This window comes from Anser cygnoides, chromosome 19 (assembly GCF_040182565.1).
Source record: "Anser cygnoides isolate HZ-2024a breed goose chromosome 19, Taihu_goose_T2T_genome, whole genome shotgun sequence".
Classification (NCBI taxonomy): domain Eukaryota; kingdom Metazoa; phylum Chordata; class Aves; order Anseriformes; family Anatidae; genus Anser; species Anser cygnoides.
In genome coordinates, this window is record NC_089891.1 from 5,566,297 (window position 1) to 5,591,063 (window position 24,767).

General features: G+C 44.4%; 2 protein-coding genes across 23 annotated transcripts in view; one reads left to right on the forward strand and one right to left on the reverse strand.

Moving 5' to 3' along the window:
• Window positions 1-24,767, forward strand: part of RECQL5 (RecQ like helicase 5) — a 39,309-nt gene that overhangs the window by 5,451 nt on the left and 9,091 nt on the right. For 11 of the 14 annotated variants that reach the window (XR_001206271.3, XR_001206273.3, XR_001206270.3 and 8 more), the window contains 3 exons: window positions 118-229; window positions 2,459-2,621; window positions 3,006-3,088. Coding sequence is in view for 11 of the 14 variants with exons in the window: in XM_048064191.2 (XP_047920148.2) it covers window positions 118-229; window positions 2,459-2,621; window positions 3,006-3,088 (358 nt within the window). In the remaining 3 variants the exon portion in view is untranslated. The other 3 variants (XM_048064194.2, XM_013179029.3, XM_048064195.2) reach the window with 3 other exon arrangements.
• Window positions 9,667-23,754, reverse strand: SMIM5 (small integral membrane protein 5). Of its 9 annotated transcripts, none has more exons than XM_066979933.1 (7): window positions 23,641-23,748; window positions 21,415-22,488; window positions 17,662-17,770; window positions 15,607-15,642; window positions 14,734-14,874; window positions 12,938-13,091; window positions 9,667-10,943 (listed from the first exon to the last, which is right to left on the reverse strand). In XM_066979933.1, the coding sequence occupies exons 6-7, from the start codon at window positions 13,062-13,064 to the stop codon at window positions 10,822-10,824; spliced, it is 249 nt and encodes an 82-aa protein (XP_066836034.1). In that variant the 5' UTR covers window positions 13,065-13,091; window positions 14,734-14,874; window positions 15,607-15,642; window positions 17,662-17,770; window positions 21,415-22,488; window positions 23,641-23,748; the 3' UTR covers window positions 9,667-10,821. The 9 variants fall into 9 exon arrangements, with proteins under 9 accessions (XP_066836034.1, XP_066836033.1, XP_066836036.1 ...); XM_066979932.1 differs by having other exon boundaries at window positions 14,734-14,886; XM_066979935.1 differs by lacking the exon at window positions 17,662-17,770.

Here is a 24,767-nt window from a genome sequence, read left to right on the forward strand (position 1 = left end):
CATCGGTCTGTTTTTACTGAGGGGCTTGGCTCGTAATGGGGGAATGGAGGAGGAAGAAAATGCTTCTACTTGCTGTTTTGTTTTGGTTTGTTTCCTTCCACTTTTTTCCTTTTCCAGGACTCAAGGCAGCTGACCGGACTTCAATCCAGAATGAATGGATGGAGGAGAAGATCCCAGTTATTGTTGCTACCATCAGTTTTGGAATGGGAGTAGACAAAGCAAATGTCAGGTACATGAGGCTGAGAGTTGTGCTCCACCAGAGACTGAAACCTGAGCAGCAGGAAGGAAAAGCCTCAGTCTCTGTATTATCTGATACTTCTGTCTCAAACACCTGATCAACATTTGCTAAAACCCACAAAGATAGAACTGGAGGTTTTCTTAGAAGCAGCAAAAACAACCTTGGAAGGGTTTTGTAATGAAAATGAAAAAGAAGGCACCAGAGTTCCTCTTTACCAGTCATCCTCAAGCCAAAGAAAATTGGAGGAATGCTTGGCTTTTTTTGCCACGCTCTCCAGGGTTTTAAAAAGAACCATCTAGATGCAGTCACAGCTGTCTCTTTCACTTCTCTTAGTGCAATACCTGTTGTCGAAAAGCAGTGGGAAGGAAATTTGTAACTAAAATAATTCATACACTACTAAAATAGTCAGAGCCAGCTTTTGGTGAGATCTTCTGCAAACTGCAGTGGGGGGTGGCAGTTCACAAATGACAATAACCATTTAAAAAACACAACTCTAGTTCAAGGACAGAAATTTTACATGTTTTCAATTGCGGTTCCTCTGGGACTTCTAATTGCCACCATAATTGCTCTGTATTATTAGAATTCCTGCACAGCAATATGGCTGGGCTGAGTTAGTGTTGTGAGCTGTGATCATTTAGTAGAGGAATAGCTCATCTGCAGCTCATGCAACACCCTAGATAGAGCTGATCTTCACTCAAAATCCAAATAAAACAATTGCTGTGACCACTGTAGGAGAGGTGCAGGACATCGTTGAGTTGGTCGCATCAGTTCACAACTGTGCCATCCCTCTGTGTTACCACTGTGCTGACAGACGACAGGATCCTATAGCAGCAATAGGCTATTTTACTGCTTGATGCTCGTTATCCATTAGAGAAATGAGATGTCTCCTAGGAGAGCAGCATAAAGTAATCACCTGCTGAAATTTAGTCTCTGTCCTGTTCAATGCATTAAACCAGCAAAGAGTAACTGAAATGCATAGGGCTGATGAAAAGTAAAATACAGCTGAACCATGCTTTGTAATAAGGTTAGTTTCCAAGAAATTAAGTTAAAAAGACTCCTTACAAGTTGTTTTTCAATAGTTTAAGGAATATGATACCCTAGCCCAGGTAACAATGCCCTCCTGCTTAGCCTTCACTCTTTGTTGGCAGAGTCCTGAGTATTCATGCATATGTTATCGAGTAAGATCAGGTCTGACAAGTTCTAAAGGTGACCCTTTGGGACAAAAGGGAAAACAGGTGTTGTTTCTGTCTCTGATGGAATCAGCTCCTCTTTTTTCACTGCTAATTCAGTTTTGGTTGAGGTTATTAATTCTTTCAGTAAATTTCCCGATAGGGAATAAATATGTAGGGCTCTGATTCGTTGTGTCTGGCCTGGTCTTGAAGTGTTTGTGTTTAGAGAAACATCTTCACTTGTTTTTCTCTTTTAATCTTTGGCCACACCTGTGTACATCATGCCTGCCTCTGGGACATAGTGGTTTGCAGAGCTTTAAAAGGACCAGTTTTGAGGCAGACTGGTATTTAAAATATTGGCAGCATTACCGTACTGTAAAATGCTGAGACTCCTCAACACAGGTATGAGCTGAATTGCTGAATATTCAAGTACAAGCAGGTTTAAAGCAGTCTTGTAGTGGTGCATTGAAAACATTCCTTCAGAGATTACATACGGTTTAGTAATGATTCATAGTCATATTCTCTGACTGGGAAAGGTGCCCTCATCTACAAGTGAGTTTGGTGAGACAGAATTTCCCACGCAGACTTCGTTGGCAAAGAAGTGTCTTTTTATAATCAAGTATTTCAAATTATGTTCCATAATGTTCAAATTGTGTTCCACAAAGCAAACAGGACTTTTTTTTAATGCTCTGTTTTATCATAAAATAGTCCAGACTGTGTCCTCATTCTCACTCTTCATAGCTGTGCGATTGTACGCCTGTTTGGGATATTCATGTGCCCTGTCTCTTCCATCCATTTTGAGTGACATCCTGCTCGCACGCTGTTCACAGGCGTTGGGTTTTCTTACAGCTCTGCTGCTTTCCTCTCGTCTCGCATTAAGAAGACTTACATTTCTGTGTGTAAAATCCCTTCCTCTGCAAATCCTGCGTCTTTTATGCTTTTGCTGCCTTAGTTTGTACTCTGATGTTGATATCCATGAACAACACAATCGTGTATGCACTGAGTTGAGAAACCTACAGCCTTATGTTTCCCATTGTCATATCACACGCAGGTTTGTTGCTCACTGGAACATTGCCAAGTCAATGGCTGGATATTACCAAGAATCTGGCAGAGCTGGGAGAGATGGGAAGCCATCCTGCTGCCGCCTTTATTACTCTAGGAACGATCGGGATCAAGTCAGCTTCCTGATTAAGAAGGAGCTCTCTAATATCCAGGTAAGATCTGCAGAATAGTGTCTGCCTGTCTAGTTATGCTACCTTTTTGCTCAGATTTAGTTTGCCTCTTGCCTGCGGTGACCTCTGAATATGCAAAGATGAAATGAGTTTTTCTGGAGCTGTAGTAATTCCTGGGTCTAGAGTTGTCTGTAGTCATGTCTCAAGGGAGAGCAGAAGAGATTGAAGCAGGGAGGGAAAGGGCTGCCAGAACTAGCTCCAGCCCTACTAGAGAGGCAAGGGTGAGCAAAAGCATGGAGCAGAAAAAGGATGGTGCCTGTACTAGTTTACCACATTATTCAGGAGAATTGTATTTGGTTATCAGTAGAGTTAATTTATCTGTTTGTGTCTAAATTGAAGACTAATTCTTGTCCTGTCTACTTTCAGGAAAAAAAAGGCACCTTAAAAGAATCTGACAAAGCTGTGATGACAGCTTTTGATGCCATTGTGAACTTCTGCGAGGAGCTGGGGTGAGTGCACTTCTTTCAAACATTGTTTAATGTTGGGAAAACCATATCCTATCCCTTCTGAGGTACAGTTATGGCTGAGATCTTTCCGCAAATGCATGTCACAGAAAAAGAAAATACTGAATGAATCGTCTGATATTTTGCTGTCTGGACTGAGGAAGGTGTCCCTGAGAAGACACCTGTCACTCACTTTCACTTGAGTTAAACGAGATGTTGGTTGATGTTGAACTGTGATTCCTCTTGCTATGAATTTTAATGTTTTATCTGTGGAGAGCTGACATAGTTTCAGTTGCTTTTGTTTTGACTCTTTCCTCCTTCACTGGCCATCTCTCTGGGCAGCCTAATCATCAGAGGATGGAACTATTTAACTTTATTGTTTCTCTAAATCTCAGGGGCTCCAGTCTGCAAAGAAGTAGGCATCCTTGATTCTCATTGACCTTAGAAGGATCTTATGTGCTTGGAACCTTTCAGAAAAAAAGCCCAAATTATGGATGTGCCCAATCTAAATGCAGACTAGCAACCACAATATACATCGTTCAGGTCTAGTTCATGACTTGTAAGCTGTAATTGTGCTAATTACTATGCTGGATAAAACATCAAAGTTGTAATTTTGCCAGTAAGAGAGCAGTATGTATTCACTAACCAAAAGTAGTCAACATGTGTATTGCTTTCAAGTTGTATTTTGTTTCGTTCTTCACACCTGTGTCTAGGACAAGTTTTTCAGGGTGTCTGGCATGCTTCTTTTCTGATACTTCAGTGAGAATATTTTCTTCTTGTGGTAATGTTTGGTAAACAAACTGTGTTTTTATGGCTCTGCCTTGGGAGATCTCTGTGTGTACTGAATAAGGCACAATGCTGAGTGGTCCCAGGGCATATGAAGGAGCACTTCTTTGCCCAAAGCTGGGATGATTCTGGGAAGTAGCTTCTTGCTTTAAGTCAGATGGCTGCTTGTGTCCAGACTTTATATCATGTGAGAGCAGCTGTATCTATTTGGTTAGTCTAACTTCAGGAGACCTTGTCTCAGTCTGCGTTTCTCCTTGATTCTCCTACAGTTGGTAGAACTAGTTGTGACAGTGGTTTCTTGGAAGGGCCACCAATGCCTTGACAACTGTAGTGGGTTCACTGAACTAATCTTGCACAAGCCAAAAGCAGTCACAGAACATTCCAGCGTGGTCTCCTAGTCAGGCCGTGAGGTAGGATCCATGTCACCATATTACAGCATGGCCCACTTCATATATGCTGTAAAGAACTTGACTGCTATTTATGTGAGGAACTTCTCTTAAAGAGTTCTGCTACAGTAGTAAGGCAATACCCAAGCAATAGAGAGAAAACATTCTCCTTTGCTTAGGTGAATAGCAGTAGAAATAGAACTTCACTGGCTACATAAGAGACTTATAAGGGAAGCTCACTGACCTAATTAGAAATCACATCTCCCATCTTTTTTCTTTCCTTCCCCAGCTTAGTACATACACATATAAGATATGCAACCCAACGTCGCACATTGCAGCACCATTGACTGGCTTCCCCGCTTGTAACTGTGCAGGAGACTAAGGTGCTCTTCAGAAGAATACCACATTGCATTTCTTTTTTACATTTTGAATTAATACAGTTCTATTCACTATTCAAACAGTAAAAATAAACCTGAATTTCTGACCTTACAAGGTTCTAAATGAGAACAAATACAGACAGACTTGTATTCTGATAAGCAAGTTTTTGCATAGTATATTTAGGCTACTGTCTGAGCATGACAGGAGAACAATTACATAAGCTGCTTTTTAGAGAATGGATTCAGACAAAGCTTTTGCTGGTCAGAGTTTCCTGATGTCCATTTGCAAGATGGAAAAAACCAAAACCAGCCAAACAAAAAAAGTAACTGCAGTGGTACAAGACATCTTTATCAGTTTTAGGTGGTGGTTGACCGTTTGCCAACTCTATCCTGTCTGTGGTTTTGTTTGAAAGATGAAAATCAGGCAGAGACACGACTAGCCAAATACCAGCATCATCATTCAGTTCCTGAACACAGATTGCCTTATGTACAGAGTTTGCTGTGGACTTGCAGAACAACTTGCTGGCATTCATGTATTGCTCTCGATGTGGGAAAGCTGGATGGGGAGAAATAACCACCCAGGGACAGAAGATGAAAAAGCTTCTACGAACAACACAATCAGATTGCAGCTGGGCTGATTCTTGCTTAACTGTGGATCTCCCCGTACTGCTTCACACAGCTTCACTGTTTATGTACCCCTCCGCTTGTGCCTTGGAGATGAGCAGCACCCAAAGATGGCAGCAAATAAGAGGAGAGCAATAAAAACGAGACAGAAGGTGCTAATCACCACTAGCCCTCCAAGAGCCCAGTCACTTGTTACAATCCGTCTTTTTAGGTCTTCCAGAACTGAGGATGTCTCTTGTGCAGATGACATGCTGGCTTCTGCCCTGCTGGAGTTAGACAAGAATAATGTCAGATGTTGATGTATCCCCTCTGTGCTCTGACAGAGCAGAAAGAGACAGGCCCTAAACCAGTATAGGCACACATGTTCTGTGCTGGCAGGTGTCCCTCTTCCAAAAGAGAAAGTCAGTCTTTGCAGAATCTGGAGCATAAACCAGAAGATAGATAACTGGGGCTGCTTTAGAGTCAAATCTACAGAGAAGTATAGAGGCAATCTGGCTTTGCAAGATTTTAGCAGGTGAGATTTACTTTAATCATAGCTTATCAATACTTTTAATAATATAGTATCTCTCCTGGCATGTTCTATATGAACCCTTCATCTGTCAACTGTAAAACCTGTACATGAAGAACAAGTATTCAATGGGAGAACTTGGTTGATTCCAGCAGGAAGCAATACCTCTAAAAATGAGAGTTGGGCACTTAAGCTGTGAGAACACACTGGAGATTAAATGATCACTCATTTAAAAACAAGCAAACCAAACACACACCAACAGCAAGCACAGAACTTAGCATAGAACTTGTCACTCCCATAGAGCTTAGAACAATCTAGTTTCTTGCATGAAACGTGCCTCCTGTTAACAAAGTTGACTTCAACATTGAGCCGCACATTCTGGGTTACTCTACAATCGAGGTATGCTTTCCTCCTGTCAATGACTTAGATTCAACAATAATTTAAAGTGGGATCTCAGTGGGTTCCGCACATTTGCTCTTTCTCTGATACTTTGCATAATGACTTGGCTATCAGCTTTCTTTAAAAAGAAGAAAGCAACAACATTTATTTGAGAGCAGCTTGTGGTTTGAGAGCATCTAAAGCTTCCTTGCTAGATGCTGCTCAAGGGAAGGAAAGAATGGATTACTTCTCACGCTTTCTCTCAAACATGACTGTACAGACCTAATGCAGGAAGAGATCTTAATTATTTCAGAATATTTGCCTGACTTGTCACCCCTTATGTCTGCATCCCAAGTACTGTATGAAAATCACATAAAGTACATTTCATCCTCAGCAAGTCACCTTGGATTGCAAGCACAAGCTCATACTTCGGTTTCCTGAAGCTTTTGTTTCTTTCTCAGCAGAAAATAATACTCAAGTTTATGCTTTGTTTTTTTTTGGAATTAGGACAGATCACCAAAAGTATACAGGACATGGAAGCTGTTCTGGATAGCTTCCTTCTCATTTAAAAAGGAGGCAGACTGGATACTAGCTCTGCAGACCTGGAGGCAGAAACCCTGTACAGCTGCACACCCTAAAAAGTTCCTGACCCTTTTGTTAACCAGTTAACTTCCTGAAGTAGGAGAGTTGTATGCAATTTTATAAATACCTGAAGCTGTTGTGTTTGCAGTAGGTGTTTCTTCTGGTACCGCCTCTGCACCTACTTGAAGGGATCTCAGCCTGTGGGGAAAGACCCCCTACTGCACCTGGAGCCTTGTAGACCTAGCCTGGAAGGTGCCTGTTTGTACTGCAGTAAATGATTAACAGCTGACTTTCTTGCAAAGGTGTGGCTAATCTAATCAAAGGCCTTGAGCCTAGTCAAAAAGACCCAGTTCATGTGTCACTTGGGTATTTCTTCCTCTCTATGCCTTTATCCACTTGTGTACTTATTCCAGTGCTTGTAGCAGCCTGCCGTGCCCTCTGTCTGGGGAAGGCTGCAGGTTGTGGTGGAGAGAAGAGGGCTTTGTTTCCTGGGTCTTGGCTGGCTTGGTATTGTCAGCTCGGTTAGGAGACTGCCATTTGTAAAATGGGACTGTGAATAAGAGTGCCCTGTAGTCCAAACTTCATCATGACAGCTCAGGTGGATAAACTCATTACAGAGCCTTGTAGTGCTGTTAGCTGCAATAAAATATATTCCCTGTTGCCTTCTCAACTAAGGAAGACCAGAGGGAAGAGAGGTGGGAGGGAAAGAGAAGAGCGTGATACGTGCGGATGGGTGGAAGGAAGCTTGTTTTTCACAAGCCAAGCACATCACTTCGAAACAGAGATAATGTTACAGAAAAAAAGCTATTCCATTAAGTGGTCATTAAGTGGCTTTACTAAGCTTCAGCTGCTTCTGCTGGAGAGGCTGGTCTCACAGTCTGCTCTGGAATTCTCAGGGAAAGCTTTTTCAACACTTGTATCATCAAGACCAAAGTAGTTATATCCCCTTGTAGTTCCTTCTAGGCTCACTGAAGGTTTTAAAATGTGTACAGAAGTTACTGGTTTTGAAACAGTTTTCAGTTTTGCTGTGGTCTGTGCTCCTCTGTGAGTTCTGAAGCAGAGGGGATTCATCCTCACCAGTGCTCAGGGCATGCCAGGCCCCAGTAAGTGGGTAACAGGTGAAACAAACAAACCCTAAACTATTTTTTGGGGGGCATCTTTCCAGCCAACCTGATCTCTTGTGTGCAAGACAGTGGCAGAACCCACCTAGCCCAGGCAAACACGTACCTAAATACCAAGTATATGAATAGTCCAACAGAGTACAATGGTACGAAACGTTAAACAGAACATTAGGCCTGTGAGGTGCAGGCAAGTTTACACAAATTGGCCAGGGATCCACGTCTCTCCTTGGTGGCTGCTCCTCTGTTCCAGAAAGCTACCTGCATTCTTAACAAAATTGCTTAATTTTCTCTCCTTCTCTCTTCTTTTTTTTCCTTTCGTTTTAACAGTGCTGCATTTATTTTCTGCTTTAATTCAGGAACTTATAGTAGCAGAGATAAGGCCGGAGCCATTTCCCCTGTCCCCATGCCTGGTGTCTGTCAGTGGTTTAACTTGCAACACCACTGGGGAAACTCATGTTTGTGGCTTTTCGTGTTGAGATAACGCTTGGCAGCTTGTTCCTAGTGACAGCAACCTGTCAGTTGTTGGTACGTTTCCAGGCCACTGAGCTTCCTCCTGACTGTTAGCACAGACTGGTTCCATGCTGCTGAAACATTTCTCAATGGGATGCTGTTAATTCCTGTAGCTGGCACTGTCTAGCACAGGCTAGGAAAGAAAGTAAGCTCTGTTCTTTCACAGGTCTCATGATTTAACTTAGAAATGTCTGTCTCCTGCAAAAGCGAGGTTCTGAGGCTTCCTATGTCACCTTGACAGTCGCTTGTTTGTAAATGAAATGAGCAAAGATGGATCTGACAGAGAGGTTAGTGTGATGCACCTCCAAATGTTGATTACAGTAAATTGATGCCATGTTTGAGCTTATCCTGCCCTAGCATATTTCCTGGAAGTGAAAGTTTGGGGACAGCATAATAAAGGCCAGCACTTTGTTAGTCTTAATGTAGCTGTGCATTTAGCAGCTCATACTGGTGCAGTCCTCATTGTCTTGGTTGTTGCCAAGTTGGGGCTCAAATACTTACTTTCTAAGGAATGTCCCCATCTTCTGCTGGAAATGTTTTCTTTTTTTCTTAGTGTAAAAGTAACATTAGTGATTTGAGGATTTTTTTTCTTAATTTTTAGACTATTCTCTGTGTTGCTGGCTGCAAATTTATTCCAGTGTGCAACTGTACAAAAAATGCAAAATACCTAAACTTAGTTTATTTGAAAAAAATTAAAGTGCATTAAATACATGAGGAGCTAATGATGCATTCTGCTAAATTGGGTGCAGGCATCAGCGGAGAGGTTTCTTTACAAAGTTTCCATTTTGTTGTCCCTTCCGAAGTGTGAAGAATATTTAAAAGCCCACTGTTAAAAACTTGATTATTTTCTCTCCTGCTGGATGTTGGCTCTGGCGTACATGTGTGATCCCAGAATATCCCTAGTTGGAAGGGACCCACAAGGATCATCGAGTCCAACTCCTGGGTCTGCACAGGACCACCCAAAAATCAGACCTTGTGTCTGAGAGCATTGCCCAATGCTTCTTGAACTCCGTCAGGCTCAGTTCCCTGGGGAGCCTGTCCCAGTGCCCAAATCCCTTTGACTCCTCTACATCTAGCAGTTGGAACACAAGGGTAGAAGATGACTTATCTATAATTTTTATACCTTCTTGTAAAGATGATTGTTTTTACATTTGGGGCTGAAAGAAAGCCCAGCGGCTTGCAGAGTTAGGTACAGCAAGATGGTCTGTTTGGCTGTCCTAGTTAGGAAAGTCATGGTCTGTGCCACAGCCTTGTACTTACAGAAATCCCTTACTGAAGTTCACCTCAGTGTAAACCAAACATACACAGTGGCTGCAGCATGGAGAAAGGGTTTATTTTCACTTGTTAACTTCAGCTGTACAGGCCATTCTTGGCTGTGCTTTGTTGCAATGCCAGCTGTCAGCTGCTGCATGTATACCCTGAAGTGACGCTTACCACACTGTATGTCACTCCTCTGAAATGCCTTTGAGTATGCTAATAAACATACCTTAGGCATACTGCTTATGTCCACTAAAATAAACTGCACACAGTGCAGGGAGTCAGGCACACAGGTCCCTCGAGTGAGGACGGGGATTTGTTCATCTCCTGTAACTCCCATGCTCTGTAAGGACCATTCGCCTGCAATATGCAGAAGAGCAGAATTCATGAAAGATCTGACTACCACATGGGGGCTGGGGGGGAGCACGTTTACCAGCACAATGTTCAAATTAAACTGTAACATCAGTGATTTTTTTCTCTTTTGCCTTCCTCTTTCTGTTTACAAAGGGTATTGCACACGATCTGATTTTTCTCTTTGGCAATTTCACATCATTGTAACACCAATGAAATAAAGCAGGGAGCATTTGTCACCAGCTGTATGCAGAGCCTCAGGTGGTATATGTAGATCAGGAGGTCCATGATTTGTTGTTTTCAGCAGTCATCTCAGCTAAATGTGTCTATTGCACTTGGCTTTAGAGAGAGCAGGTTTGGGCCTGATCCAAGATGTACTGAGCATGTCGACCTCCCAGCAATGTCAGAGGGTTTTTCTGGCACCCAACATCATCCTTCTGGATTAGCCACTTGTGAAGAGAGTAGGTGCTGCCTAGCCATGTGGCAGCTTACAAGTTCGCTGCTTTGGTCTGTGGCTCAGTGCTCACAAAAGGAATCCTTGGCTAGCCCAGCTGCAGGGCTGTTACTGTGTAAGTGTGTCTGTTTTGTCGGCAGCATGTGTCCATGCACCCCCAGCCCACCCTGAAGAGGAAGACAGCGATGGTAAAGCAGCGTTACCTTTCTGGTCACACCACGGAGCCCAGCAGTGGCTGTCACAGAAAGAATGAATTCCATGCCGTGATTTCTGGTCCTCTGAGTCATACTCGTTAATATTGTTATTGCCATTTTCAGTGAGCTAGAGCAGAGAGTCATTCCCGTGGGACTGAATCATGATGGCCATGCATGTCCTTGGTAGTAGGTTGTCACCTCTTGGTGCGCTTCATGGATGGGCAGTAGGGCGGACTTGGATCTTCCTGCGTCTGTGGTCAGGACGTCCATCGCAGCTACAGCAGCTGTAGCAGCAGCAGCTGCAAGCAATGATCATGAGCAGCAGAACAGTAACTGAAAAGAGAAGAAAAGGATATTGCTTCACGACATAGGGGGAGTCACTGGAGACTAGCCCTACGTCTCCTCTAAGTTGTCTGATGAGCAGCAGAATGAACAGAGTCAGGTTTCTTGTTGATTTTTGTCCTATATCCCCACCTCCCTCCTTTTAAGTTCCTGCTTTCTTGTATTAGTTATCCGTTTAATCTGGACAAATGTCATTGCATGTCAGGCCTTAGTAGGAGCTGAAGGTGTACTGGTTGGCTTGTCAATAACTGTGCTGATTGCCCAGCTGACTGTTCGTAATGGTTTAGGAGCTAGGTACAGTGGTTTCCCCATATGGTGAGCACTGAGTTAGGACTTTGCCCGATACCCATCTGTCTCCTCCCATGGATACTTGATAGAGATAAAAAAGATAAGAGGTTCCTGTTCCTTTGTCAGACTTGGCCAAGATCAGTCAGCAGGTCCAAAGATTCAGGCCAGGAAGATAGGGCAGGCCCAGCGAAGAAAGGTTTAAGGGATTAATTTCTGGTTTGTTTCCAGAGGTAAATAAATGAAAGCAATGGAGGAGAGAAATTCCTCTGCAATGGTAAAGAGCAAATTAAAATGAATGGTGCCTTTACTCTAGGCAAGGGAGGAAGGATCCTAGTTGCGTGTATTTTTCAGTAGGCAAGACAATAACCAAAAGATATAGAATTAGCATATTTATGCATCACCTTCAAACTGAAAGATTGCTTTTCAGACTGTGGCCCGAGTTCATCCACTGCACACACAAAACTCCTATTGTCACTGCTGGGTATTTTGTGACCTTAAGAGCTATGTCCCAAGCTGTGTGGGGGCATACCTTTACCTGCCTTATTGGCTGTTGTTTGGTAGATGGCATATGACTAAGCAGAGCTGTGTGCCTGGAAAGGATGGAGATCAAACTCTCCCCATAGTTGTCAAAAGCAACTAGAGAGGGTTTGGCTGGTCAAACTGGCAGTTCCATTTCTGAAGAGTGCGTGATGTGTGCCCTTTAAGGAGAATAGGTATTCGTGACTGGGTTGGCTTTATGCTTTCTTCTGTAGTCAGCCTGAGAAAATAGGTACTTCAAAAAGAGGGGTTTGTTTTGCAAAGCAGTGGGCTAGCCTGTAGTTATTCTACACTAGGCGTAGTGGTCAGGGTAGGGAGGGATAGGTTAGTTTATCTGGAAAAGAAAAGGATGACATGTTTAATCCTGCAAAACTCATAAGGAGCATGCGCACACGTGTGTGCACGTGTTCTTTAAAGGTCTGGAGATGGGCTGCCAGGTAATCTGACCTGTGGGGAACCAGCTGTCACTACGAGAGGGGAAAAAAAAAAAAAAGGAAGCAGGTTTGTCTGTTTCTGAATTCCAGCCCAGGGAGGAGTGTCCAGGCTGCAAACACACCCTTCCTTCCAGCGCTGGGAGAGAGCAGTACCTCTGAGGGGGCAGGCCTGCCTTCCTTCCTGGTTGTTTTCCCATTGTTTAAACAAACATCATCCCCCACGATCAAGCAGCTCTTTTTTATTCCTTCCGTGCCATCCCCACACAGAGCGGCAGAAGGGATCTTACCATTGTCAGAGAATAAAGAGGCTCATCTGAAGCATACTGGCACCCGCTGAATTAAGCACAGGAAAGATACTCAGCATCTCAGACCTGAGTGTTTCTCATGGCAGTAAGATCCCCTAATACCCTTTGTTATAAACAAATATATCTGCTACGCATCAAAACATTGCAGCAACTCTCGCTTAGGTAAAATACTGCTGTTTAAACTAATGCTAAACTAGGGGAGCCTTGGGGAAGGTAATACTATTGCCTATGATGCTCTGCGTGTGTGTGAAGATACACACTGAATACTAAAAAACGACCTAGAAATTAAACGGGGCCTCAGAGCACAGCCTGGAAAACAACTGCCAACACCACCAACCTGTCAGCAAAGATCTCAGAGCAAGCTGCCCCTGTAGAAGAGAAGAGACATTCCGCACCCCTCTACTTCCACCGATAAACTCACCGATAAACAGAAGAACCACACAGAAGGACACGATCTCCACAGGGTCAGCCTTGGGCAGTTTCTGAAGCTTAACGAGAAACTTCTCACCAATGGTTTGCATTTCCTTCAGAAAGCCTTCAGAAGACATTCTGGCTCAACCTCTCCAGGCTTTACGCTGTAGAAAAAACAAATAAATCTTTTCACTGACTAATGCTAGGAAGCTGCCAGGCTTCTTATAGAGCTGGTGATCACAAGTAAAACGAGTTTATCTGGTCTCAGCCCTCATTCCCAGTAGCTAAGGTGGAGGACTATTAACTGTCTGTTCGTTCTGGCACTGTTTTCATTACAAAATCTGGCTTTGAGGGTGTTTTTGACAGTTAGGCTGTTATGCAAAGGTGAAACGGTGTTTTTTCTAAAAGGATGGGTGCTTAAGCAGCAATAGAATTACAGCTGGACAGTGGCTGCCCTTGACTTCTACCCCATGAAAGTAAGTGGATTTTTTTTCCCAATTATGTTAAGTTGTCCTTCCAGAAAGAAATGCAATTCTCTGTGCTCCAGTACAGTGTGTAGTTTTCAGTTATATTCTACTGAACACACAGGAACACACAGTAGGTCTTTTTGAAGACTTCTTGCACTCCAGCTATACATAGTCCCCTCAGAAACCTAAGGTGTTTACTTTGACACCACACTACAGTCCCATTCATAATGTTTCATCATCATTCAGTAAAACTGGTTGATATCAAGATCTAAAGCCCATGTTCACTGGGGACAGTTGAACGCTTTTCAATTTCTTACAGATGACTGCAAGTTTTGTATGGTAAGTTAAATGTAGCCCTACATTCTGTTTTATAATTTAAGCCACAGCCTGTTTTAGTGTATAAATAGAACAGTGGATGTCCACCCATGGCTGCTGGCGATGAGCAAAGCAAAAGCCCCTGGATCTGTCAGGGAGATACCTCCCTTAATAGAGGGCAACCTTCCTGCCCTGCCTGGTAGTCTTCTTCATTCTCAGTAAGAAGAATCATCAGGAACTATGGTGATAATATTATTAGTTTAGACAAAATTAGATACCTCAGCTTTTCCACTAGTTTTTGCTGTTCTTTTCCCACCATGAGCAAAATTTTGGAAGGTATTGCAACAAACAAGCTTTCAGGAGAGCTGTGGAAGTTAAAATTTTCCTTCAGGAGGTAAATGAAATAGGAGATTGCTGAGAAATATACGCAGTTTTGGCTAAAATAAGCATTTGGACTTACAGATGGATTATGGCTCTTATATCAACGATAACATTAAATGAAATGATATAATTATATCAAAACTTAGTAGCTTGTGTGTGTTGTAATAGTCAACGCTGTTTTATGAGGCTTGAACGTTGCAATTTAATTTCCTAGTCTTGTTGACAATACAAAGTCAAAAGACCAAGACAGTACTCCCAGAACAAGGCAGCTAGTTCACTACTGCACATCTGGTTTGGTTACTCAAACAAATGGATGCTTGGAGTTCAGTTTTTCTAAACACACTGAGGACAAAGAGACCTTGGCTGTTTCTTTGCATGCTGGGCTTAAATAATTCAGTGCCAAGTAAAATTACATTTGTATGTTTATGCAATCCAGAAAGGGTTTTCTTTGTTCTTTTAAATCCAAGCTAAGGAATAAAAATCGGAACCAGCTGGTTTCCTACAGTTGTGGGTGGATGGAAGAGCTGCATCTACAGAAAGATTTCTGTGCAACTTAGCAGGGAAGCATAGCTGTGGCCTTTTGACCTGAAAAGGTCACTTTGGAGACTAGGATTAAATAGCTCTTTCCAGATAATTGCCATACCCCAAATGAGCTGCTCCAGAAATGGCTCCTTTTCCTTTGCACAGTGCCGTGAGATTGTCAGCAGGTTTCCAGTGCTGTTTCCATTCCAAGAGATGGCGGTGCAGGCAGAGGTGTTGTGATTTGTGTTTTCTGCTCTTGGCTCTAGAAGAAAAACTTTAAAAGAAGAATGTATTCCTGGCTCTAAAGTTCTAAAAATGTTTGTTCCCTTTGAGAGTATTTCTGCCTGCCCAGAAGCTCTCCTAGTAAGGAGCCTGCTGTAGCCTTTCATGCCATGCTTTGGGCTGCAACAGAAGCAGCAAGTATGAGAACTAGGCTTCTGAAGCTTGGGTATACAATGGAAAATTACTAATTGGGACTGTAGAACTCCACATGGACTCTCAGAGTGCCTAGTCTGAAATGGTAAGAGCTTGTCATCTCAGTAATGGGCATTCCTTTGCCCATGGTACCTGATCTAGAGCTAAGTGAAGGAGGTTTTGTTCTAAAACGTGCAAGGAATGTTGCTCGTTTACCTTAGGTTGAACTTCTTCAGAGACAAAGTTTGAAGTCAGTGGTGCAGTCTCTGTGAGGAAGCAAATGTTTTTCCACTCGACTGCACTTCTGAGTGTGCACTGGTTCCAAGGGTGTCACAGCTTTGGGATTTCTTGTGCATAGCAAAAGGGTGATGAATAAATCACTTCTCAAAAAAATAAAACAAAAAACCTCACAAAGAAAGCTAGTGATACTCATGGACTTTCTCTTCCATTCTACTTGTGTATAAAGTCTTTGGTCAGGACTGGTTTTGGTTGTGATCTTTTCTCAGCTGATGTCAGCACAAACAAGATCGCACCCTAAAGATTAGCATGAGAGTAAGGCTTGCCTGGCTGTGTGACTTACACAAGTTGTCTCGTGTGTCTGCCTTATCTTCCTCACCTGCAACACAACAGGGATGACGCTACTTACAGATTTCAGAATGGAACTATAAGAATTCTTTTTTTTTTCCCTTTTACTGTGTTCAAGTAAGTTCCCAGTTCCCAACAGCAGTAAAGGCCGGGTGGTGCAGGATATTTGGTTGAAGCAGTGACTGTAACGATTATTATTAAAATGGGCAAGTCTGGAGAGATTTGAAACTTCAGGTTGCAAGTCTTAACAGCCAGTTTACTTTCTAAGCCTGGATTGCTGTTCTAGGGCCTAGATGGTGTGGGGTTTGGAGCAAACCTAATTCTGTGCCAGTGATTCTCTCAATTGGGAATCTCTTTTCTGGCTGTCTTTCCTCAAAAATGCAACCCGTTAGGATGGGAACCCACCAGAGCAGAGGAGACACAGCTGTTCGGGCAGCTAAGCCAGTGGAACTTGCCATGGAAGAAACACTGAATGACCACAGAGCAATGCTGTCTTTGTAGTGCTTTGTCAGATAAATGTCATGAACTTTTTTGCCATAGCTGCAGCTAGAGTTGATACAGAGTGAAAAGAGAGGCAAGATGACAAACTTGTATAGAAAAGGAAGTGAACGCGATGCTAATGCCTTGTGACAGGCAATTTGCAGGTTCCTGCTGGGGTGCTGTGGAAGGCTGAAATTTGTAGTTTCAGTTGCTTCCTCTTCTGGCTGTTCTTTAAAAAATATCTACCCGGTGTTGCCAGTGGGACTAGACCATCAAATCTTTCTGCCCTCCTCTGTTACAGGGCCTGGCAGAGGAGGGAATAAAACAAATGTTTTAATTTGGGTTTGTTTTTGAAAATAAGGCAGAATCTGCCATGTGCCATGAGTTGATAGCCTTGGTTGAAAAGAGAGCACAGTAATAATGCAGGAGGTGCTTGACGTTTGCAGGTGTGCTGCAGGGATCAGACGATCATTTCATGCTAAAGAAACATGTTCTACATTTAGGGCACCTGTAGAGTTAGATTCCCAGAAAATGCTGATATTTGTTTTTAATGCAGATCCATCTTGCTGTGTCTACTGAATAAAGCTGTGTAAATTGCCGTAATAGCACTGAGATTATCTTTCTGAACTATTTTAATGGACTTAAGCCATATTGAAGCACTCAAAGAAATTGGCTGCTCAGCTCGTCTGAGAATAAAGCCATTAAAAGGCCTCAGCCTAGACATTCAAGACAAAAGCCTTGGTCATGGTTTCTTGGTACCATGAACGGGCTGTGTGTGGTAGCTTCCTGGCTTCAAGCAAGAAAAAGAGCTTTGGGGTGACTGTAACATGGGTCCCACATCCCTTTGTCTGCCTTAAGCTAGTCAAGTTGTTACAAGTATGTTGGAACTGAAGGAAATCTCCTTTTGGGTCTGTCTGCAGCTTGGAAAAGCCGCATCCTTTCTGTGTGTCTGCACAGGTGCATCACAAGTTGAGCTGCAGGGAGTGGGTGAGCTTAAATTTACTGCTGAGGAATGTGGCACTTGTTTAGTCTTAACCATGATGGCATTTGGACGGCCTATTTCAGCACAAAGAACGTGAATTTGAGTTTGTGGTTTAGCCCCAGGACTGGAAGTTAGTAAATGCAGGCACTCTTCCGGGCCTGCCGCTGATGCATGCTGGTTGTGTGACCTTGGGTAATTCATCCCATCCTCTGCTGTGTGACTTCATCTCTGCGAAGCAGCAGAGCACGTAACCACCATCAGAGGTGTGTCCAAGCCTCTAAAGTGTTCTGAAATGTTTAGATAGAAAGACAGTAAGTCCCTGGTTCTGTTGCAGCTACACAAGGAAATTACATTACCTTTGTTTGCTAACTGCTTGTTACACTTCAGTCACTGAGCCTGCTCGGGATGAAAATATGAAGGCATGGCTTCCACTCTTGGTTGCTCCTTACCCAGTCATGCCAGGGTTTTATTTCTCTTGACACGACCTCCCACTCCCTTGGTTTTACTGTGCTCTCTCTGAGAAGCTTTGCATGCATGGGTTTGTTGCTACAGTGATCTAAAAATGGAGCTGAAGCCTGGAGGCCTCACCTTTGCTGGTGGTGCCCTGATGCTGCCAACGATTGTAGTTCTGATGCTGCGAGTCCCAGTGAAGGTGAGCTCGATACCCTCCACAGAATGCTCGCTGCCTGTGTCAGACCTTACAAAGCAGGATTCCATGGTGAGCCCAAACAAGCAGAATGCCAAGGTAACCTCCTTGTTGTAGAGTTGTCTTCTTCTGAAACTGTGACTATGCAGAAGCAAATACTTTGTGTTGTTCTTACTCAGTCAAGTCAAATAAGTTGGCTGAACTTGGACGCGTGCAGGAATGGGAAGCCTGTGTGGACTACGGTAGCTTATTTGGTAAGAAATCCTACAAGGCAATCCCAGCCTCACAGAGGAGGGTGCTGAGGAGCTGAAGGGGAGGAGATGCTTTTTGTCCTGGTCTAAAACTTTAAAATAAGTTTTGACTGTGTTTGGCCACTTTCTTAGTAACACAAAGGTTTGGTCAGTTCCTAAGCCTACCAGCTTTGTACTTGGTTCCTGAATCACTCTTTTGATTTCATGTGGATAAGGTCTGCAGTGCTTCCTGTCCTAAAACAGTCTTGGTTTTCTAGGTGTTGTTGTAGTTGGATGCATTTTGGCAGAACATGTAATGATCCCTGACTGATTGTTTATTGTTCTAAGTTCGTAATGTACTTCTGGGATGAAAAGGGCTATAGAAATGTAGTAGTATTATCAGTGCCTGGTTTTCCCTCATCATTGTCAATGCAATGTGTGCTGGCAAGACTGTAGTTGACCAGCCACGTGAATCTTAACTATGGTTCGCAGGCAAGCCCTTTTTTTCTAAAACAGGAGTGAACGGAGCCAGACAGACCTATAATTCATTCCCAAGCAGATGAAAATAGTTTCTAGTATCAAGAGAATTCAGTTTTTTAACAGCACACACCCAAACTGGTAAATTGCAGCTCCATGTCATGGGAGAAAAGCCTTGACTTTCTCAGCTGGTCTGGAAAAGAAGGCCACGCGTTCTTTCAGATTATAAAGCAGCCCTGACTGGGTAGCCATTTGGCTGGAACACCCTGTCATCTCCACCACCCACTATTTGGAGACTGGTTTTGAGGTAGCAGCGTAAACGTTCCTTCCCTCCCCAACAACCTAGTATTAGACTAATATAAAAAGGCACTGAATTCCCTGCAACAGCAGTGCGAGAAGCTGAGGTGCCCATCGGGGCGCTGAGCTGAGAGGCTCTACACCTCTGCAGAACACGGTGGTTTTCTCCAGTCTGTCCCACAAGCAAATCCACAAAATGCCATGAGACAGCTCCTCACTACTAGTCCCGTTTTTAAGGAGTGGGGAAACGAAGGCACAGAGCCATCTGGTGAAAGGAAAAGGTCAATCGTAAAAATAAAACTGTAGCTCTTCTACAAGAGAACTTTTTTTAGGCCGAAGGGTTACTGATGCCTGAATCTAGCCTCAAAGTCTCTTCTAATATTAGCAAAATAACCATTTCCCAGGAAGCTGACAGAGAGGTAACTGTATGCCCATGAAAATAGCTGGCTGTAAATAGTTACTTCACAAACTGGGATCTATCAGTAATTTGGTGTTTGAGGTAAGGCATCTGGAGCCCTTTGAGGGTTCTGGAAACGCCTTCCCAATCTTCTTTCAGCCACCTCTGGCTCCCGTCCTTGCCTGGCCTCAAGACCTCAGCAAACTACGTGCATTTCTGAGTTGTTTGAAATGTGCCGGTCTAATCCTCGTAAAGATGCCACCAGGGTGTAGGATCTCAAAGCTCGAGGCGATAACAGCTGCATCCTCCGAAGAAGCTGTTTCGGACCGTCGCAGCTGTGCGACTTGGGGAGCGGTTGCGGGGGGCCATGGCAAGAACCCGCACAAAGGCGAGGTGCGGGTGCAGCTCCCTTTGCCCACTCTCTTGCTGTGCCCCCTGGCCATCCTGTGGCTCTGCTCGCCGCAGGCTCTGTGGGGCAGACTGCGGCTGCTGCAGCCGGGATCTGCTCTATCGAACTTGGTTTGTTTTGTACCTCCACTCCCCTAACTGCTTTGGCATTTCGCTCAGGCTAAGAGGCCCGTGCACTGTGACAGCTGTAACATAAGCCATGTCCTGCTTCTTTTATCCAGACATGTGTTTCATATTGCTTTTTCCTCCCCGCCCCGTACATACACGCTGCTGCGGCTGGACAAGCCCCCAGCCAAACCCGTTAAGATTTTCTTTTGCGAGGAGAACTTGGCCTGCTTCTCTCCCTCCCTCCTTCCCCCTGCCCTTCTCCCCTTGCTCCTCCCCCCTTCCCTTTTTTTTTTTTTTTCCTAAACTTTGTTTTTCCCGTACTTTGCGGAACCATCTTAGCTGTAACAAACAAGCTGCAGAGACCCTTCATTAGCAGGGTGGAAACTTCCCTCCATCCTCTTTGAACCTAGGGCTGAACTGGAGGCGTGCGGGTCTTAACCACCAGGTCTTCTCACGCAGGCAATTCCATTTCGGTCGGTCTTCGCAGGAGGTGTATGTCAGAAGGAGCTGCCCTCCCTTCCACCTTAATGGGGCTGGAGAGAAGTGGAAATACCTGATCCTTAGCATTCCTCCCCACAGGCACGTGTGGGAATGGGGAAGACATCTTTCTGGGAGAACTGGCTTTCTGCCCCTCTGCCTGCCTGTTTGTAAACAGCTGCCTGCCCAGGCGCTGCCCGCAAGAGGCAGGGGGTCAGCTCAACGTTAGGAGCCGCAGGATCTTCCAAACAGAGTAATCAGCTTCAGATAGCAGAAAATAGGGTGTATTTGGTCAGCCTCCTTGCCAGCCCCCCCACCCCATGCCCAGCAGCAAACAGAGGTGGCAGTGCACGTTGTGGGACACCTCTCTGTGCAAAACCAAGGCTTACAGTGGGTAATTTCATGTATTTGGGGGATCCTTTTCCTTTTCTTCTTCCCTTCTCACTGCCTTCAGACCCGATGGTATTGTTGTTGTAAACTGTACACCATGTATGTGTATGTCTGTGTTCGCTCTCAGAGCAGTGGTTTCTCATGCTGTTTTGAATAGTAAACCAGCATCTGTGCCGGATACACTAGCTGCTTTTTTTTTTTTTTAAATGCTTGTTAGAAGCTGTGTAAAATCTTTCCATTTATTTCTATTGGACACAGATGCTTTACTTGCACAGTATGCTAGTTTCCCGACCAGGGTTTGTTTTCTAAGCTCTCTGTTTGCTTCAGGATTTGGGAGATAAAACTCAGCTCCAGCTGGGAGGAGCTCTGGAGAAATGCTGTAGCTGGCACCCACCCGCGTTTGGTTTGACACGCGTTTGCCTGTGCTGGCAGCTACTCTCTAATGGCACATCCACTGTTTGTACGGAGGAGCAGCCCAGCTCTCTTGTCCAAACTAAGTACTAATACATGAAAACCTCACTGCGGAGAATGCCCTGTGCTAGACCTGCTTATCAGCTAAGGTCACATTCCATAACAGCAACAGAAAAACGAGCGTACAGCCTTTCTAATCAACAAAAAAGTTGCTTACTTCTGCTCTGACTGTAGAAGCAATGCAAGACTGCAGGCTGGATCCTTTTGTTAGCAGCACGGCAGCAGCACAGCTTTCTGGAATCCTGTTAAAAGCTTTTCTCTTGCCACCTTGCTCCTGAGTGTCCCCTTGCAGACAAATTCAGGCTAGCAAGCACTACCCAAGGGCTGCTTTTGCAATTTGCCGTTCAAAGAGCTACAAAGGCTGCAGCTGCTTGCTAACTAACCGACCGCTAAGGTGCTATGCTATGGTTGACCGACCAGCAGCGAGAGCTCAGCCTTACCCCAGCCGTGCCACGAGCTCTTCTCCTCTTGTTTTTCCTCCTCTCTTCTTCAACTTTCACGTCATCTCTCCCCTCATCCTGGCTCGTGTCTCGCTCCTCGCTTGGCTCCTCTCTGCTCTGCTGCTGACAGCCAGCTGTTGTCTCTGCCTATTTTTTTGGTGCTGCTGTGGGGCGATGCCAAGTTTCGTGTTACAGGGGTGCCAGCGCGGGAGGGCGGCCGGCCGGCAGCGCACCGCGGGGCAGCCGCTGCTGCAGCCTCCCACTTGTTGCTGGCTTCCGCTGCGCATCTCCTCCTAGCAAGGTCTTTTCTTTTTTTCTTTTCGTTTGATTCTCGCCTTGCAATAGTTTGGGTGTGTGTTAAAGCAATTAACTCTTCTTTATGCTGCCCGGTTTCCTTCCGACTCCCGGGGGAAGGAGCTTTCTCGGGTGTGCTTTGAAGGGGCAGAGCAAGAAATCGCAGCGACAGCGCAGCGCGGTCTGCTGCTGGCACGGGGGTGATGCTGGAGGTGAATTCGTTTCATGCCCCCGGACGAGTCATTTACTCTCTCGAAGCCTTGGTTTTTTGCTTCTCGTGCACTGGGGACAGCTGCCACCCGCTGTCGTGTCCCAGAGGGCTGCTGAAGTTCAGCTGCTCTACAGCTATGCCGTCCTTCAGACAGGTGCAGAATGAGAATGCCTCATCAACCACATAATTTGCCCTTCTATTTGATAGAGCTCATTAAATGGCTTTTGTTCAGCAACCGACATCTACATAAAAAAATTTGTCTTTATATAGTTTTTGTCTTCTTAATACTGCTCTCATTTCATGGCTTTATTCCCAAACTTGCTGTATTTTGGGGGAGCTCTTCCGATGAGGCTGTGTACCCTTCTTTGGATCCCATGAGGGAGCGCTTTCTTCCTGGTGTATTTTGGCAGAGACAAAGCTTCTTTTCAGATATGTGACTTTGCTTCTTCTCTGACAGTTGATCTGTTTCTCCTAATTGCAGGAATAGTGCTACTGTTTTACCCAACATACAGAAGTACAAAAAGGAGGCATGGTGCAGGCATCCAAGGGGGACACAGTTCAGTGCTTTCCTGAAATGTATTGCCACAGACAAAAACACATTAATAAACTCAATTGTTATTTGCTCTTCATCCTATCCCATTATATAAAGTAGGGTAGGATGTCTCAAATGAAATAATGATTTTACCTAGACATTTTAAAGACCGGTGGAAAGCTCATACGTACTTCTGTTGAAGGATGGGTGAGGCAAACAATACAGATGCATATTTGAAAGGCTAGATAATTTTAGGATATGCATAAGAATGCAAACTACCATTAATTGATGTAAAGCAGTTCTCCATCTCCGGGGCATTAGTCATGTGCTCACGTGACTTGGGAAGTTTCGCCACCACATGGCAATGCATAACCAGCTGTGTTTCAGGACCTCTTGCGTTCAGTTAAGCATTAATCCAGTGGTGCTCTCAGCACCCCTATTGGGAACTATTTTTGATCTTTTGACTCCAGTTATGGGACTGCAATCTTAGTTCTGCAACTGAATTCCCATGATGACCCAACTCATGAGTACCGTTAGCTAAAGTGAGGCTGTGGCCCTGATTTCGGGTATTTCTGTATGAAGATGAAGGCAATTATAGCAAGCTGCACTGAAAAAAAATGGCTTTATAAGCCTGATAGGCTAGCAACTTGAACGTCTCTAAATTCCAGTGACTTCAGAGCTGATCTCTGCTCCCCCCAAACCCTCCTTTGTGGTGTCTGTCATGTTTGCATTAAGGGACAGAGCTGCATGTGAACACCTCAGCATAAGCCTGGTGAGTAGGAGGGGGGAGAGGGCCTGGCCATTACTGTATGCCTCAGTTAACTCTAATTCGGATCAGTGTGTGTGAGAGCGAGACGTGGACTAATGAGAATGCCTGCCTGTTTTCTTTTGGGGAAACAAAAAGCTCACTTGCAGCTCATTGACATTTTTATAGTCACATTGCATTGGCAGGACAGGCCGCACCAGCAGTTCTTTTGGAAAAGCAGAACAAGGGGATCAAATGTATTGCCCCCATCCTGGTCCCCCCACCCTTCCCCACCATGTGAAAGGAGCTCTTTCTTTGAGCGCAAGGCAAGAGTGAGTCAGTGCTACTCTGCAGGGGGATATAAAGCCAGCTTTGTAGTAGCCCTTTCAGGCTTTCAGTGCCTGAGACCCTGCAGCACATCACTGCTGCTCCAGCCCTTCTTACCTGAGCAGCGCCAGGTCCTTTGCACTTCAGCACACGCGTTTCACCGCTCCGGCGGCAGCAGTCTGTAACCTGCTGCTTTACTTGCGCTGCTGCTTCAAATTCACCGGGTCATGGGAATGAGTGAGCCGGCAGCCCCTGCAGCCCCTTGCAGGGTTTGTTTGTGATGCTCTGGTAGACACGCAGTTATGTTCCCCCAGATGCATGCACACAAGTTCACAAGCAAACTGTGTTTGTTAGTCAGATCTCTGGCAAGTTCAGGCATGCCTTAAAGGGTTTCTAAAAAGAGTAAATGAAGTGTTCCCTCTTGTACTTCTCCTCTCTGTGACCCACTTATTGCACATGAAGTCGGTAAGCCAACTAGGGCACTCCTTGGTAGAGAAGCAAAATCTCCACTTTGATCTTCCTTTCAGTAAAATAATTCTCTTGTTCCTGATTGACTGCAGGATTTATCTCTAAATACCTGGTGAAGTGTTTCCGTGTATTGGGTATCGGGATTTTGAGGAGGATACAACTGGCTGCCTGTGCTGTGAAACCCGGCTTTTCAAAAGCTCTTCTAAATTCTTTCAGCTTTCTAAAAAAAAGTGGCTGCCTGGTTCTTCTTTCTCTAGCACAATCCACATCTTCCCTGGTTTAAGTTAGGGAGTGTTCTAGAAGAGAAATTGCTTCCTGCCTGTATCGCTAATGAGCATTTATCTGTCACTGAACTTTTTTTACATAACCCAAAGCACTGATGGCTGCCAGAAATCTTTGAAGATTCCTGGAAGAAGAATCTAGTCGTCTTCACAGGGCTAGTTTGTAAGGCTGGTGGAGCTGGTTGTGCAATACTCTTTGAGCAAACGGGCCGGTTTACATGGGTGTCGGACTCTACCCGAACTCGCCACGGATCTGAAGCACTGTTAGCAAGTCAAGAACCTCAGCTGTTATTTTCTGAATTAGCGCTCCCTTGTGCCTTCAGTCCAGACTTTATTTCTGACTTAATTTACATTCCTGTTTATTCAGATGTGGATTTGTTCACCTTCAAACCACGGACAATAAAATGAGAAGCTCTCCTATGGGAAATACATGGGCATATTCTAAACTGTAGGATGTAGGTATCAAGAGGACCTCTTTACATATTTATTCTAGAG